The 17,817-nt window shown below is 39.6% G+C and overlaps 1 protein-coding gene across 3 annotated transcripts; it reads left to right on the top strand.

The window, feature by feature from the left end:
- Nucleotides 1-358: 358 nt before the first annotated feature.
- On the top strand, nt 359-14,654 carry SRP54 (signal recognition particle 54). Of its 3 annotated transcripts, XM_086463554.1 has the most exons (16): nt 359-398; nt 2,925-3,033; nt 4,499-4,590; nt 5,179-5,263; nt 6,210-6,314; nt 7,556-7,622; nt 7,707-7,764; nt 8,468-8,618; nt 9,498-9,646; nt 10,988-11,088; nt 11,199-11,285; nt 11,713-11,786; nt 12,035-12,143; nt 12,940-13,110; nt 13,556-13,651; nt 14,323-14,654. In XM_086463554.1, exons 2-16 carry the CDS (start codon nt 2,956-2,958, stop codon nt 14,412-14,414), a joined length of 1,515 nt encoding a protein of 504 aa, XP_086319680.1. In that variant the 5' UTR covers nt 359-398; nt 2,925-2,955; the 3' UTR covers nt 14,415-14,654. The 3 variants fall into 3 exon arrangements, with proteins under 3 accessions (XP_086319680.1, XP_086319678.1, XP_009951796.1); XM_086463552.1 differs by lacking the exon at nt 14,323-14,654 and having other exon boundaries at nt 13,556-14,311; XM_009953494.2 differs by lacking the exons at nt 359-398; nt 4,499-4,590 and having other exon boundaries at nt 2,980-3,033.
- Nucleotides 14,655-17,817: the final 3,163 nt, after the last annotated feature.

The following is a 17,817-nucleotide window of genomic DNA, read 5'->3' as shown; positions in this document are numbered from 1 at the left end:
GCTAAACGCCATCTCTCTGCGCATGCTCAGGCCCCCGGGCCTGCTGCTGGCGGCACGCCCGGTCCCGCCTCCCCGTCCGGTGCCCACGTCCTCCCCCGTCCCCGCCTGCGCTCGCCCCGCCCGCCCTTAAGCTGGCACGGCGCAGGTCCTGGCCTGCCGTGGGGCTCCGCTGGGTGTGAGCAGGCCGCTTCCCCAGGAGCACCTTAACGAGGCAGCGGGCGCGCGCCCCGGAAGCGGAAGCGAGCTGGGGCCCGCGGGGTGACGGCGAGTGGTGACGTTTCCCTGGTCAGTGGGTAGCGGTGGCATCTTGTGGTTGCCGGTGGCTGCGGAGCGCTGGGCGGCCTCGCCTGGGCTGGGCTGGGCTGGGCTCTGCCCGCGGGCCCGGCGCCGCGCTGCCGGTGAGTGCTCGGGCGGCCGCCGCGACCGGCGCGAAGCGGGACTGCGGCCCGCGGCGGCTTTTCGGGGCGAGGCGGGGGCCCTGGGCCCAACCCCGGCGATGCTGCGGCGGGGAGGGAGGACACTTGGGCCCTGCTGGCCCCGGGGAACGGACGGCGGGGTCTGTCCTGTGGCAGCCTGGACGCGGGGCGGCGGCCGGGCTGGGCAGGGGCCTCCGGTCTGCTGAACCGCTGCTTGGCTGCGCTGCCCCGGCTCCGGGGGAGCGGAGCTTTGGGGCTCCTGGGCGAGCCCCGGCTGTCCGCGTCACCGGGACAGGGCTCGCCCAGGCCGGTGCCTGACCGTTGGCTGTGGCCAGCTGTGGATATACAGCGGGGAAAGACAGGGGCCGGGCACGTATCTAAGGCTGTGCCTTCACCGGTTTTTTCCTCTTCTGTGAAAACGAAGGTGTCGGGCCGTAAGCAGGATAGCCGGTCCCTGTTGCGGCTCAGGCGGGTGCCGTCCTGTTCCTCTGCCAGATGATTTTAGAAGGTGAAGACTAGTAGTTGGGTTTGATTGTCACTGCAGTCGTTCAGACTATTTCTACCTGTGAATCAGCCTTTTTTTGGTTATAGTATTAGATTTTCGGTGGGTTTTAACCCATATGTGTGTATATTTAGTATAACCTTGTACAGGCTTTAGGTAAGTATTCTTTTTGCCTGTTCTCTTTTTTGAAAAACAGATGTTATCTTTTAAAATAGCTGTTTAAACAGCTGTCATCTCTTAAAGCTGTTAGCTTTTAAAAATTATGCGCTTTAAAGAGTACTGCTAGTTTAGCTAGGCAAATTTTGATTAGGAGTTTATACTAAATGGATAGGCAGGGATAGGCAGTCTGTTTTTTCAGACTTGTTTCACTGCTGCTTTGGTGTGACTTAATAACAGCCCTGCTATTTCTGCAGCCACTTTATTCCTGAAATGCCTGCTTTTCAGCAGCAAGTGAAGAGGTCTTGGAATTCTGTGCAGTAGAACAGTGACCTGGGAACTCAGTGCAGAGGTGCCCAGGCTGCTTCTGCTGAAGGCAGCTTAGACTAGGTAAAGCTCACGGCCTTGCTCAGCATGAGGCCTGCTTGATACAGCCTGGCTTGTTTACTGTGGGCACCTGCCAGGTTTAAACGTGTTCAGTGCATTTGTGGAGTGCTGCATCAAAGCTAAAAAGCTCTTCCAGAACTACAGATTCTCTGAATGCAGCGTATATGCATTCTGCAGTACAATCACTGCTAATGCCCTTCTGGCTGCCTGCCAACCTAAGCTGGCTGCCTGCTAAGACAGTTTATGTATCTTTTTGTCTGCAGTGTGGCTCACAACTTGGGTGGACTGTATGTGAAAAGTTACATTTATTTCTGTACTTGGCATTGCTTAGTAATCCTGATGGCTTATCAATTCTTAATGTGCCAGAAAAAGCAGGTGATATTAAAATGATTAAACGCATCCCCTTAGCATAGTGTTTGCATTATTCTTATTGTAAGGCTGTTGGAAGAAGCTTTTGGAGTTCTGTAGTGGAAACAGTTGTTTATTAGGACATAATTAACTTTTTGTATTTGGAGATCCCTAGAACTCTGGAAACTAATTTTAAATACTGAGTATTCTCCTGGCTGCTCTATGTTGGTCATCCTATCAAACTACTTGGCTTTTATATCCCAGTGTGCTAGTTAAGTTTTGTCCATGGCTGCAGTTTTAGTAGCTCAAAGCTTACCAGATGCAGTGGTATTTTAAGAGAGTTTTGGTGGTGGGTTTGTTTTTTTTTTGCATTATTGTGATTTTCATGGGAAGCAAGCTTGAGAAACATTTTGAACATCTGTTTTGCTGACACTTTTGGTAGATCATATTGATGATGATGGGTACCCTACAGAAAGTTAGGGTTTGCTAACTGTAAGTTATGGTATGCTTTAGGCTCGTATGTAAGGTTTGTGTCTGTAGTGAATAAAAATAGTCTGGTTTTCCAATAAAGCTATTAAAAAATACAACGTGAATTTTCCTTATCAAAATGCAAATATGTTTGTAGGGTTACTGAAATGGGAAATTGTTTGGTTTAGTGTAAGGTAGATAAAATAGAGCAAATAAGTAATGTTCAATTTTGTTAGCAAAATATTTTGCTTCTGATCATACTGTCTTTGCAGGATGCACAGCTTTTAGGCTATTCTGCTTAATTTTATTCTGTCATGTAGCGTATTGCTGATAAGATAAAAAAGAAGTTAGCATTCTGTCTGGAAGCCTGTCTGGACTGTTTTTTCCTGGTGAGTTCAATGCACAAATATTCCAGGCAGTGAAATGCTTCCTAATTGCAGTGTGGTATCTCTGTTTTTAAGTAGGCCATCAGGGTAGCCTAAAATTAACTTCAGGCCAATATTTCCTAAAAATAACTCTTAAAAAAGTAAAACTTGTGTGCTTTCTGGAATGCCAAGCAGTTTCTTAACGCAAAAGACACTTCAATAATTAATTTGTAAAAGCATAGCTTCAACTACTTTTAAGTTTAACTTTTACTTGTTTTCCAGATTCTCCTGAGTTCTACTTGAAGCCGCCAAAATGGTTCTAGCAGATCTTGGAAGAAAAATAACTTCAGCATTACGCTCGCTGAGCAATGCTACGATTATCAATGAAGAGGTATGTAGTGTGTGTATACGGTGGCACTAACGTTTAGAAAGCAAAGTTCCGAGAAAAAGTTTCGAAGGCTGATGAGAAGCTTGAAGTAGGTTGACGTTGCTCCGAGGCTCTTTTCTTCCTTCAAGTAAAATTTCTAGCTAGAGGTTTCAGCCCCCTGATAGTTTCAAAGCTTGGAACCAGATTTAGGCATGTGTAGTCACCTCAGGCATAGTGGGTCCCATGGTCAAAGGGTCCTTGAGCCTCACGGCTGCACTTACGGAGAGCAGTGGTCTGAGGAGGTGACACTGGAGGAGGCAATATGTGCCTAAGTTTGGGTGGAAGGTGGGCTGTGGGAACTATGGAGAGTGCTCTGATTCGTGTGTGTGTGCAGCTAGACTACGGAGATGTGTACTAAGCTGCTAGAAGCTGCAGTGTGGAAGAACAAATAGCTTTCGGTGTAAACTTGGTCTGAAATGTGAGGATTATGTTATGTTTGCTGCCTTTAAATTTGAGCCAATCAAGTGTGTGGTTCTGTAAGCTGTGTGACTTGATATAGTCTGTATTTTTTTATTAAGAGTTTGAAATTACAAATAAGTGTTTTCTGTTACATGGACTGAAAAGCAAGATGGAAAGCTAACTGATGTGATGGTTTAGAAGTGCCTCTAAGTAAATAAATTGCTAGAAACTCTTCAGATAGGCAGACAGGTGGCTGAAAGTAACTAAAAAGCAGGCTTATTGAGGGTTTTAGGGGTGGAACTTGTTCATAGATGAAAGGTTTTAACAAATCTTCATCTAGGAGACAACAAATCCTGAAGTGAATCAAATATAGCCCAATTAATTTTTTTCAGCAGTAGAAACTTTTCTCCTGCAAGAGCTCAAGCTGTGCAAATGAGGCCATTTATGCAGGTGTTACTTTCAAAAAATCTTGTTCTTCAAGACTTTTCACTTTGAAAAGTCTTAGAACTACTGAACTGGGTTTCTAACTGAGGCACCTGTTTGCCTGAATGGCATACTGCAGAGCGGTCCAGTTCCTGCTGAGAATGCAGATAGCGGTGTGTCCATTCTGCGTTTAAGGAATGCTTTTGTTTGCAGAGATTGTGTTGTGTTAGGAGATTCCTTTGTGGCTTTCTGTTGCAGCTGTCTCTAAGGAGTACCTGTAGGGAAGTTTAGAAGGTCTTGCTGCCATACCAGCTGCTGTTGTCCTTAGTGCAATAGGGAGCGTTCTGTGTTACTTTGTTATAGCGTGCATAGTACAAATTGAGGACCCTTCTTTTCCAGTGTGACCCTTTCCAATTTAAATTGCACTTACACAGGAACAAATGCATAGGTCTTTTTGTGTCAGTCAGTATAATGATAGGACTGCATTCATTTAATTTGTGAAAGCCTTGGTTATATCATAAATACAGTTTCACAGTCTTATTTTGAACTGCTACTGGCCTAATCAATACTGTGTGTTGTAAAACCACTTTTCTTTTATACTCCAAAGGTTTTAAATGCTATGTTAAAAGAAGTATGTACAGCATTACTGGAAGCTGATGTTAATATTAAACTCGTGAAGCAACTCAGAGAAAATGTCAAGTAAGTGAAATAATCAAAATGCATTTAATTTCTAATGTTTGTAAAAGTTGTCATATGAGGTTACAGAAGAATAACTAACTTCTAACTTTATATGGCTTTCTTGGACACTCCCAGTTTACCTTTAACAGGAAAATACAGTTTGAACTAAATGTCTAGCCAGTTCCATCAAAAGAATCTTCATCAAGTTTAGCCAGTTATTGCTGTTACAGTCTTGTTTGAAAAAACTGTTGGTGTCATTCGTTGAGTGGTATAATAAACAAGTTCTTTGTTACTTCCTAGACACCTCATCTTCACATGTTCTGTGCTGGATATAAATAGATCTGTGTCTATGACCAGTACTGTTACCTTGGCTATTTTCAGATGTGTGATTCAAGTAGGTGCAAGTCTGAAAGATGCGAGTCTTTTAAAAACCTGGTTTTGTCCTGCATACAGAAGTGATATCTCCAGTGCATGTCTCTTCTTAAATATGTCCTGTGTGAAAATGCAAGGCAAATCAGAGTGCTGTTCCGGTTGCAACGACTTCATTTATTACTAGGTTAAAGTGATGCTTTAAGCTATGCTAGTGTTTCATTGTTTTCCTAAACTCAGGTCTGCAATTGATCTTGAAGAAATGGCGTCTGGCCTTAACAAAAGAAAAATGATTCAGCATGCTGTCTTTAAGGAACTTGTTAAGGTAGGACTTCAAAATTCTGTGTAATGTCACTTTTCTTGTACTGTTACTTTCCACAGCCTGGGCTGTGGAAGCAGTACAGGAGCAAGCCAAGCTTTAAGGTTACCTGCAGTTATGTTTTCTGTTGTAAAGCTTCTTACTATTGCAAACAGTAGTATTCTTCTGATTGAAACTACTTGCTGGGCATCTCTCAAACTCACTTCAATTTAAGCTTCAAGTTCAGCTATTCTTACTCTTCAATTGAAATTTAAAGACAGAATAAGGGTAAAGTACTGTCAGCTTCTGGACTGTCTTTGGTTGTCCCAGAAATGTGCCTTTGCTACCTGAGTGAAGATCTGTTCAAACTATTTATAAGCCTTTGAAAAAAGTGTGGAGTAACAACCCAGCAGTTGGTGACAACATTAATCTGCCTGCTTGATCAAATCAGCACCTGGGTGTCCGTATTCTGTCCTCTTTCCAGTTAACAGCCTAGTCTTTTGTTCTTCTGTAGTCTGTGCCCACCCACATGATGGTTCTCTGGAATGTATGGACCTTGTACTCATTTGAGAAGTGAGGCAGCAACCCTAAAAAGTGTTCTGTACTGTAGGATTCTCGCCAGAAGAGGTCCATCTTGAGCAGTGATGGCGGGGTGGAGGTCATGTTTCTGTGTTGGTTGATATACTTGTGCCATATATACAGGACACTCTGACTTTGGTGCTTGGTCTTAGAAAGAAATGACACTGCTACTGTTACAGAATTATTATGCATGACACTATGTACTAGAGATCTTGCACGGGCTGTTGCTGTTCACTGTGAATCTGGAAGCATCTAAGCCAAATTACAACTAGGATGTGCAAAAATTGATTTGCTTCATTGCGTATAAAACCAAGCACTTAGCACAACTGTGACATTGACTGTTGTGTGCTTCTGAAGTTCAGTTCTGCAGCATATGTTGTGCTTTGTTCTTTAGCTTGTAGATCCTGGAGTGAAAGCGTGGACACCTACCAAAGGAAAACAGAATATTATAATGTTTGTTGGTTTGCAAGGAAGTGGTAAAACAACGACCTGTTCAAAGGTGACTTGCACTGAATCTGTGTGTTGTTGGGTTGGGGTTTTTTAGGGGAGGGGGTGGGTGGAAGTGGTGGTCATTGGACTCCTTTTGTAGGATTTACTTGTGATCTCTGCTGTTTCTATTAGTAGGAAAGTACTAACTGATTACAAGGTAGAGATATGTTTGCAGAGGGGTTTCCTGAGGTGAGATGAATGTCCAGAGTGATACTTTTGCAGCAATTTATGGCTTGTAGGACTACCTTCAAGATTTTTTTTTTTAAACTAAACTCTTGATGAAACAGTACTGTATATGGATAAGAAAGATTCTTCCTGGCTTTTGCTTTCTGGGTTTAAGACTAGTAGTATAAAAGAAACCTATTTTAATCCATTACTTATTTAGACAAACCAGTGGAAGTTGGCCTCTGTGTTAGACATCAGTTAAGTATGAGTGGGTGGTGTGAAACCTTCCAGCCCCAAATTCATTGAGGAAATTTGCATTTGTATTTTTAAGGCTAAAAAAGAAAGCTCTGAATCGACACTTAATTTTTCCTCCCAATGACCATCATAAATAGATTATCTTGTGGAAAAGAACTGATGCTTCTTTGCTTGTTTGAGTCATCTGCTTCTGAGATTCACACATAGGCTATACCAAATATCACTGCTCTGGTTTCATAAGACTTTCCAAGTGCTTCTGTAGGCAAACTATATTTTGGAAGTTTGGTCAATCAAATGTTTTGTGAATGTATGTTGTACTAGTGAAGCTGAGTGTTACAAGAAAGTAAGGATTGTATTCCATCACTTAAGCATGTCCTTGCGATGGAATTACCTTTGTTCTTCTGGAAGCACAGAAACAGAGCTGTACAAGTTGTAGCCATTACAGTACTTAATACTGAAGTACTTACTGCTTTGAGTAGTTTCTAAAACCTAGTCCTGTCTGCAGTATTAACAGTAAATAGAATCCAGGAGTTAGTAAAATGGGGACTGGAATTATTTGTAGTCATTCCTAGCTCAGGAAGCTGAAATCAGAAGCAGAATCAAGCAGCTGTTTTCATCTTGCCATTAATTATTATTTGTGCAAGATACTTTTCTAAATAACGGAAATTCTAACATTTGATACTTGCACAGTGTTACGAAGTGGTCTCGGTTATAGGAGGGCTGGCTTGATGTTGAGTCTTCTGTATGTACTTTAGTGACTTGTAAGCTGTTACACGTCATGCTTTCTAGTGGGATTTTGGGGTAACTGCTTGATTTGGATTCTTTTCACAGTTAGCATACTTCTATCAGAGGAAGGGTTGGAAGACATCTTTAATATGTGCAGACACATACAGAGCAGGTAATACAGTCTTTAATGGGATGGTTCTTTAACACTTAGATTTATTTTTTTTTAAGTAGTCCCTTGACTATACCTGTCTTACAGGTGCTTTTGACCAGTTAAAGCAGAATGCCACAAAAGCAAGAATTCCCTTTTATGGGAGGTAAGCATGTTTCAGAAGCAGTTTGGAGAATGATTCAATGCCAGTGATGTGTTGTTCCTTATTGAACATCTTGCACTAAGCCCCATTCAGTGTTGCCTAATTAGTTAGATTTTATTATAGTATTTGCTCTGATCAGATGAAAATTCTGCCTAGTTGAGTGTACTGTCTGTCAGCAGTAGCAGGTGGGGATAGTGTAAGAAGGCATCAGGCATCCCTAGAGTCTTCTCTCAGTGTATAGCTGTTCATAGGCCTTTCCAGAACATTGAGGTCTTCAGGAAGTATCTTTACAGATCAAAGGATATGATTTTTGGACCCTTAATTCTTACTGTCAAGTAGGGGCAGTAGTGGACCTAAAATAGCTTTTATAAAGCAGTAAATAATTTTCCCCTAAGCTTCACTGGAGGTGTACTGTCTAGGTGCTCAGTTAAATCTTATTTCAGAGGAGGCTAGTAGAACTTAGTGCAGTCTTCAGCAGGTGAGACAGACAGTCCTTTGTGCTTCGGTTCACTGAACAGTAAGGGCAAATGGCTTAGGAAGGCATATTTTTAATCAATTTTTGCTTGATATAAGAGGAAGCCCCTCTTGAAAATCCAGATAGATTTAACAGTTAACAAGTTTACAGTCAAGTGGTGAAATTTTGAATTTGTTTATTTGGAAACAAAGAATTGCATATATAATATAAAGATGTTCTCTTTGTGATCAGTTATACAGAAATGGATCCTGTAATTATTGCCTCAGAAGGTGTTGAGAAATTTAAGAATGAAAACTTTGAAATAATCATTGTTGATACCAGTGGACGTCACAAACAGGAAGACTCTTTGTTTGAAGAGATGTTACAAGTTGCTAATGCTATAGTGAGTAGTTTCAAGAAATAACTTCTGTTATAGTAATTTGGCTACAATTCATTTATGTCTGTCTCCTAATGTTCTCTGTGGATTTTGCTTTAACTCCTAGATTATATTAGAAATCACAAATGGATATGAATAAACAAGGGCTGGATGATCAGTGGTTGATAGTTCTCCGTCAGTTTTAATTCTTGTATCTGTAACTCAAGGACACTTGCATGTAACTAGATTATTGTTCCTGCTTTAACTTTTCCTTTTCAGGATCTTTGCATTGAGAATCTAGATAAAAGAACCAGTCTGATCTGATTTCCTGTAGCTACATGCACTAAATTTTCTGTGATTGTCATGAATTGCTCTGAAACAGAGAAGATGATTGGATAACTTTCAGCAGTTTTGATATTAAGTGAAGCTGCTGTTTCTTGTATGAGTTTAAAAAGCCTGGCTATTTGTTTGATTCTGTGGTCTTGTGTGACCACAGGTAATGACACTTCCCACACAACTCTGGCTAATGGCTAACTTGTTTTCAGAGGAATGGATGTCTTAAAGCTCTTAATGTAAAACCCGAATGTTGTTAGCCATTAGTTGCTGGCACATACTAGTTAGCTTATTGGCTCAGACACTGGCTAAAATCACTCAAAGCATAAGTAATAACTGTAAACCTATTAAATTTTAATATTCTGTATGGTAGGTGTTTCACATAGTAGTACAGCATCAGAGTTTTCAGATGGTCCTTAGACAGTACTGTTCATAAACCAGTTGTCCTTTTGTTTTAAACTGCACAGCCCTTACATACTGTTACTGCAGGAAGTTCTGCTACTGAACATAATGCACAAACACAGTTTAAGAAAGCATGAAATGATTCTTTTGTGTATCTCTCATTTCTCCCAGCAACCAGATAACATTGTTTATGTGATGGATGCTTCCATTGGCCAAGCTTGTGAAGCTCAAGCTAAAGCTTTCAAAGATAAAGTAGATGTAGCTTCTGTTATTGTTACTAAGCTTGATGGACATGCAAAAGGAGGTGGAGCTCTTAGCGCGTAAGTATTGTGGTGTACGAGTGTCCAACATACGGCCAGCCATGACATGTGTTGGAGTCTCTCAGAAGGTGTCACTGTCACACTGCGCAGCATCTGAGAGCTAAGTCAGTAACAGTTGTGGTCTTGCCCTGCTTCTGGTGGATAAGATCACCCATTGATACTTAACGTCAGTCAGAATCTGGTATGGTGATGTCCTTCCGATGCGGCAGTGTGTAATGTCACATGTCAGACTTCTGAGAACAGCGTCAAGCAATTATATTTATTGCATATCAGGAGTTTTTACCAGAACTAAAAATTTGAACTTAATAGATACAACTCACCTGAAAAGTTTTGCTTCTCATATAATGCCCAAGATTTTTTTTTCCAAAAGGGGGAAAAACTCGAGCTAGTGGCCTTAAAACTACGATGCAAAGCAAACTTCTGCATGGCCAGTGTCTAGCAATTTGGTAAAAAAATTAGTCTGTGTCATACTTTCCCAAATTCCATTCTAGAGGACTTCTCTCGTGCTGTATCTTGACAGACTATTGACTAGAAAATGTTACGTTTTATCTTCAGCCTTGTATGATGGCATGTCAGACTAACCTCCATCTGTGTTTCGATGATACAGCTTGTATGGAGCTGAGATGATTTGTCAAAACAGTCAAAGTTAACTGACATCAACTTACTAAATCACTGTCTGACTTTGATCTTGAGTGTTAGAGTTCTTAAACTGCCATATGTATTTTGCTGTTACTTAGAGTGTAGTGATGGAAAACTGAACTTAAGAGAAAATGAGAATACGGAAAGCTTGTTCCAGTTGTCACGCGCTTGTATGCATTAAGTCTGCTCTGTGTGTGCTATACTTTCTGTAGACTGGAAGCTGAGTTAATCTAAAAACTACTGCCAAAGATTGTTTGGTGAAAAGGTTCTGATTTTTCTTCTAAGCTTTTTTCCTGTGTTGAAAATGAGATGCTGTCTGTTGTAGGAGGTACCTTGAAGAAAAAGTATTCAATGCCTGTTTCATCTGACCTCCCAACATTAGGTTAAAATGGAGATGATTTATTTTTCTTTCTTTTAAGTTTCTTAAACTCAGCAATGAAAACAAGCAACTTGTATTTCTGTTGATGACTTTTGAAAGCTGAGTTTGTATTTTACAAAGTACTAATTAGAGAAACATCTTGTCAGTTGCTTCTAGCTACTGATCCTAAATGCTGGATGGTCTGCATTGATAGTTTGAGGAGGAAGATAGATGCTTCAGAGAGGATGCGTTGTGCTGATGATGCCCAGCTGATGATACTAACAGCTGGTACACAAGATGGGTGGGTTTTGAGAGGCCATTTCATAAAATATATTTTATTGCAGAGTTGCTGCCACAAAGAGTCCTATTATTTTCATTGGAACTGGCGAACACATAGATGACTTTGAACCCTTTAAAACACAGCCTTTCATCAGCAAACTTCTTGGTACGTACTGTGTACAACTATACTTAAAAGACACTTTGAATTAGGTAACAAAGTCAAAGTGTAGGTTTTTTTAATGCAAACTTCAGAGCTGGTTTTGTTTGTTTTTCTAGGTATGGGTGATATTGAAGGATTGATAGATAAAGTAAATGAGTTAAAGTTGGATGATAATGAAGCACTTATAGAAAAGCTCAAACATGGTAAGTTATTCCCAAGGCCTGAATAGCGGGTGTATTACCATGACCTTATCATGGCAGGTTCTCTGAGACATAGACCACTGAGTTAATTTGTGTTGTGTGTAGAGACAAGTAACTTGTTTCATGTTCATAGTGAAGAATGACTATTCTTTCTCTAATAACTGTGGCAGGCAAGTAAATTGAGTTATGTTTTTTGAGTGGTAAGTCTCTCAGACTATAACTGTCTATAACTGCAGAATAACTGCCTTAACTCTGAAGTGTGTGTCATCTAACATGGTTTAGCCATGTTAATATTGGAGAATTTTATTTATCTACTTATTCTTGCAGTATAATATTTAGTTTGTAAATATGAAGAATAATTGAGAAAGGACAGTAAGACCAAAATGCTGGTGTGACTGTTGCTAATCTTCTTTTTGTTGTTGTACTTCAGGTCAATTTACCTTAAGAGATATGTATGAACAATTCCAAAACATCATGAAAATGGGACCGTTCAGTCAGATCTTGGTTAGTTATCCCAAAAATAACTTTATCAGATTTTTGTTTATATTTGACAAACTTCTGCTGTAAACTTAGAACTCTTCATTGAAACTGGCGTGAAGAGTCTGTGCTTAATTTTTCAAAAACATGAAATGATTTGCCTACTGCAATACATAACTACTGAACTAAAACTTGCTGTCCGTATTTCTGGCTGCTTAATTAAAGTTGGCTTTGCCAATTCTGACACAGCTGTTGTTTTCCATTTTTAAAACAAGGGTATGATCCCTGGTTTTGGAACTGACTTCATGAGTAAAGGCAATGAACAGGAATCAATGGCAAGGCTAAAGAAATTGATGACTATAATGGACAGTATGAATGACCAAGGTAAAACAAACTTCACCCACTTTTTTTTTTTTCCCCCTCCCTTGTTGAACAAGCTTGTTTACAGAGATTTTGGAAACAAGTTGGACATAAGGCAGCATCTACAGTGAAGAAAATGACGAGGAGCACTTATCACTGTTGGGAATGGCAAAGAGTACATATGTGCCTCAAACTTTCTGAATAAGTCTAAATATTGAGAGATACCTTGACAATTGCCTGTTGCTGCTCTATCTTGTGTAGAGTAGGCAGGATTTTGAAGCATTCTATTGGAAATTAATTTATTTTTATTTTTCATACTGTAACTGTGCTTCTTGAATTATTAATGCTATACTTGCAAATTAAAATGCTACATTGATCTTTAATCTGTCATTGCTGTCTTTCTTCCTACCCACCCTCAAATTTACTTGGTGACATAGCCTAGTCTCTGGAATTCAAGGTGTGTTGTTTCTAAGCCACCCATAACTCTTGCAGAAGTATGCTTGTACCCTTGTGCTAAACCGATTAATATGGCTTAAGACCAAGTATGCTGAGAGCATAATTTATTCAGGTGACTTTTTCTATTATGGTGATTGCCATACGAACGTAACAGCTTTTTAGTACTATTCCCTAGATTATCGTATCTCATTTATTGTAAAATCCTATAAAATTCTGCATTGTCACTTCTAAAACGTCACTTCTTCTATGTTTTTGTTCTCTGGCTCAAAACTAGATTCTCAACAATAATAAGTTTGCTACCAGCTGTAACAGATTTTAATGTCTGTAACTGAATGGCTTTTTATTTCCCACACTGTAATTGCAGAGCTTGACAGTACAGATGGTGCCAAAGTTTTCAGTAAGCAGCCAGGAAGAATCCAAAGAGTAGCAAGAGGTTCAGGTGTCTCTACCAGAGATGTTCAGGAGCTTTTGACCCAATACACTAAGTTTGCACAGATGGTGAAAAAGATGGGAGGCATCAAAGGGCTTTTCAAAGGTAAAAAAAAAAAAAAAAATTAATTCAGTGGGGAGGTCACTTGATGTGTGAACACAGGAAGTGTAAAAAATGTCAATTAGGTGTTGGGAGAGGAGAAAGGTGAGTTGTAGCTCACTCATTTTCATGATGTTTGAAAGCTCTTTCATGTAACTGCTAAGAGCTGCAGTGTTCTTTGTGACACTAATGTGTAACTTGGCAGTGAAAAGCACTGTATTTTTGGCTTTATCAGTGTAGACTTTATTACTACTACAATACTGACACTTCAGTCTATGTGGGGTGCAGGGACAGTTGGTCCTTAAAATACTTTTAAGTAGCTGATGTAGTAACTTTTGATCATGGACTCAGATGGATTTGAATCTAGAATTAAGTGTAAAATTCTGATTTATTTTCTTTTTAGCCTTACATGTTAATCCACTTTCTTACAATTGCTCGCTTTTTTTTTAAGGCGGTGACATGTCAAAGAATGTAAACCCATCTCAGTTGGCCAAACTGAACCAACAGATGGCAAAGATGATGGATCCAAGAGTTCTTCATCATATGGGTATGTATTGGCTCTTTACAGCTTCAAGAAAGGAGTACCAAGTTACAGTGGAAGACTTGAAATATAGAAGTGAGGAAGATGATGTGAGAATGTGTGCATTATATCAGTATTAAGTATTCCTAGATTTTTCTAACAGGAATCAGAAAGTTTACTCCCTATGTTATGAATGCTTTGTACTTACCAGTGCTTAATTTAGTCTCTTCGTTCGGATTCAGCTCTCAAAATGAGCAGTTGGAGTGGTGTCTGATGAAATAGTAAAGTGATTAATTGAAGCATGACTGTAATAAAGCAAATCTATTCCTAAACTCCTCTTCTCTTTTAAGCTTTGCCTTGAATAATTAAATTTGACAAAAGCAGCTTTAAATAAAGGCTCCTATACTGGAACTTCACTAGTTGATAATGGTCATTCCTTCAAGGTTTTTTCTTTTGTCTATATCTTCATGCACAGGTCATCTTAACACCTACTTTAAGCCTGGTGTTTTGCAGACCTTTCTGTAATTACTCACTCAGTTACCCATTTTCGATAGTCATTTAAACCTGGCTGGACAGTCTTGGGCTTTTGTGTTTGTGTATTATTGAAGTAGTGTGTGTGCTGTAATGAGGCCTCAGAAGCGAGGTAGCTGTCCTTCAGTGCTAATTAACACATCCATGTTCTCACTTGTTTTCTGCAGGTGGCATGGCAGGGTTGCAGTCAATGATGAGACAGTTTCAACAAGGTGCTGCTGGGAATATGAAAGGCATGATGGGATTCAATAATATGTAAAGAAGCCTTAATAAAAATGGACTTGGTTAACTCTTAGTTGCAACTTCAGTGAAAGAATTTCCTTTCTTCCTTTTTACAGTGATGGGGGGAGTTGTCTTTTGAAATCTTATTCAGGCTTCTCAGTTTCTACATCTAACTTCTGAAAACTATTTTTGCTTAAATTAGTTCCTCTCCACTAATATCTGATGGCACAAAGAGTAAATCAATTTAATAAAACAAATTCATGATGTAAAATTTTAATATTTAGAGACACTTTTTAATTGTTTACATCAAATGGCAGCCGTTATATTTGTAAACAACCCTGATCTTTGGTTATAGTAACATAAAATGTCACAAATATACTGTAAAATAAAATTTAAGTGGTTATAAACAAGGGAATGGCATGGTTCTTCAGTTCTTTCATAACTGTCCTTTATCAGTCTGTAAAGAGATTATTTCCTTAGTTTGGTTTGTTTCTAATGACTGTCATAACTCATGTTTGGCATAGACACTATAAGCATAATTCAGTAGCTGAAATGTGCTGTTGCTGCTCAGGTGTTCTCCTTGGAGCATTTTTAGAAGGTGGATGTGCTGTGCTCAGGTTTGTACAAAACTTTGTTGTCCAGAATTTTATCGTTCTTTCCCTATACATAAAGAATGACGTGACTAAAAATACACAGGTATGCAGATACCAAGCTGTCATATAGTGAAGATAATCTTCATACCAGGTTGCCAATTAAGCAGTTCTTTTATTATGGAGATAATTTCTAATACATACTAGATGGGATTCTGTGCTGGTACTGAAAATAAAACACAGATAGCTGTGTCTAACAGAGCATATTGTGCCAACTCAGCTACAATCTGATCTTAATTTCCTATAGCATTTCTTCTAATATTTCAGTTTACTGTGGTGTCTCAAAAGGGTGGAATCTACAGGCACACTTCAGAAACTAGGTAGACTGATGAACTTTGAAATCCAACATATGTTTTGGCAAATAGGGTAAGATCTTTCACCCTTAAGGCAAGAAGGGGATATATACTTACTGTATAATATACTACAAAGTGCTTGGGTTGTAAATGGACACTCACCTCTGTTGCTTAGATAAAGTAAAAATGCAGTAATTAAGTAACTCTGTCCCTATGTCAGCCATTTGTCTGTAAAAGGTTCAGTTATGTTGGCTCTTAGTATTTTAACTGTAACAAAAGAATGAGTCCTTGTGTATCACCAGCTTGTGGGGGAGGTGTCCATAGCTGCTTAAGTGATGTGTGTTTACTAAAACTGTGTATTTTTTTTTTAATAGTCTTTTCCATTCTTGAGCAGTACAAACCAATGCAGTACACAAAACCATGCAGCAAAGTAGCAAATCTTGGTTTGGAATGCAGTGCGTAGGGAAAAGTGGATGGTCAAGTCAAATGCTTTTCATGGAAATCAAACATGAATAGGCATATTGAGGATGAACAGTGAAGCACTGTGCTTCTGTCCAGGCTCAGGCAGGCTGTCAGGTTACCAATAAGTAACTCTTTCTATTTTCAGTTCATTGCATACATTTCGTTGTAGTCTTCAGTTCACCGTTTCCAAACCACTACCTCTGCTACCAGACAGGAAGAATCTTGTCACTAGCTGTGTGTTGGGGGCAAGTTCAGAAGCGATTTCCTTTAAGTATAAGATGTGTCAATTGTAATTTCTAAGGTTTACACTGGAATAAACAAATAGCAGTATATTGCTCTTACCTTCACATGCTGGGTAAAAAAGACTTTGGAGCCTGCTTGGAGTAATTGCCTAAAGATCTCAAAGTTTAAGAAAAAAAATATGAAAAAAACCTGATTGATGTTGGAGGCACTTAAAAGGAGAGTTCAACTGTATAGGAGCACCTATAAAATTCTCTTATAGATCTACAGGAGAATAACAATTTTTTTGTTTGCAGAGCACGATGAGTAGAAGAAAATCCTGAAGTTGTTGCAGGAGAACAGAAGCTATCGTGTTCTCTCAGTGTGGAATTCTGAATTAGACACTGTTGCATCAAGCTAGGAGAGGTCATGTAAAACACTGCCAGCAAGTGCCATGAGTAATGACTTTCCCAGCACTATTTTTGTGCATTAGGCTTCTTGTAGTCATCCTCCACGGGATCTTGCCATGTTCTGCAGAAAAGTTTTCTCATGGCATACAAGAAGCCTGAAAAGTTATAGGCAAACAAACTTCACTGGAAATACTTAGAAGGCTGAGGCCTATTTTTTCTGTGTATGTCTTAGTGAAAGCTGTTGCTCAGACAAGTTTTTCTGCTGTTCCGGTGTCTGGACACAGAGCTCAATGACGTTCGTTGAGAAACGTATAAGGAAGGGTTTAGGTAATTGTAGTGCCCGGGAAAGGCCACTAGAAGGAGCCAACGGACAGGAGAGTAACGTACAGCGTAAGCTCAACTCTATTTCTGTTTTAGAACTGCACCCTTATTTCAAAATCGGTGAAGTAACCTGCAGTCACCCTGTTCTTTGGTTACAGGATGTTAGTAAGCTTTGACATCCAGCACCCTAATGCAGAAAGAGGTATCTGACACATCTTTACTTTTTTGGAAGATGGTGGTTGTTCTGGAGAAGTCGAAGACTTTGACCAGCTTTGGAATAATAATGTATTGTTGGTTCATGCTTTATCAGTTTGCTACTTTTTAAAGGAAAAGTCCTACCCATAGGGCAGAACAACAGGTTTGATGGAGTTTCTTTATTCCTTCAAAAAAAAGGAAGACCTTGGCAGTTCAAATATAAATAGCCTCTTGTTACAGCTAGGGCAAAGGATGCGTATAGTTCATGGCAACTGTTCTTAAGCCTCTCTGCTGATAAGGCTACCAAGAGGAAACAGTTATGATGGTCAATAGGTAGCTGCGTGGTAGGAGCTGGACAATTAACTATTAGCACACACAAATAGCCATGGAAAGGCATAGGCATGGGTTTACTTGTTAAGTCTTTACCTTTCCTCAGACTTTCGACATTGACACTTGCTAAATCTATTAAATTTGTCTAAGTTGGAGATGCTAATTCTTCTGGGAGGTGAAATATTAACTTCAGTATTACTGTACAGCTGCTCTAACTGCAGTAGATGCAAAGGAGAGCAAGTCGGCTGGTTTGATGCTGTTCTTTAAGAGCTGCTACCCTATTTCAACCAGTTCTTATTTAACAGAATGTAGACTCTGCTAAGGGTAAGATGTGTTTATGTGCCCTTACATTAGTTGGTTTCTTTGCAGCTTTAAGTAATCCCTCTTTGTTTTAACATACAAAGCAGATGCTCAGTCCTGTACTAACTAAAATAGTACTCTCATCTTTCTTTCATGTGTTTCTGTAAACAATCTGTACATTCAATAGTATGTTCTCTGTGTGTCAGCCCTTTTCATAAGGGGAACATTTTCTGCCTTGTGTAATTGTAAAATGGGTATAT

Source organism: Leptosomus discolor, chromosome 3 (genome assembly GCF_034619465.1).
Source record: "Leptosomus discolor isolate bLepDis1 chromosome 3, bLepDis1.hap2, whole genome shotgun sequence".
Classification (NCBI taxonomy): domain Eukaryota; kingdom Metazoa; phylum Chordata; class Aves; order Leptosomiformes; family Leptosomidae; genus Leptosomus; species Leptosomus discolor.
Note: the sequence above shows the minus strand (reverse complement) of the source record. Positions and strands in the feature narration are given on the sequence as shown.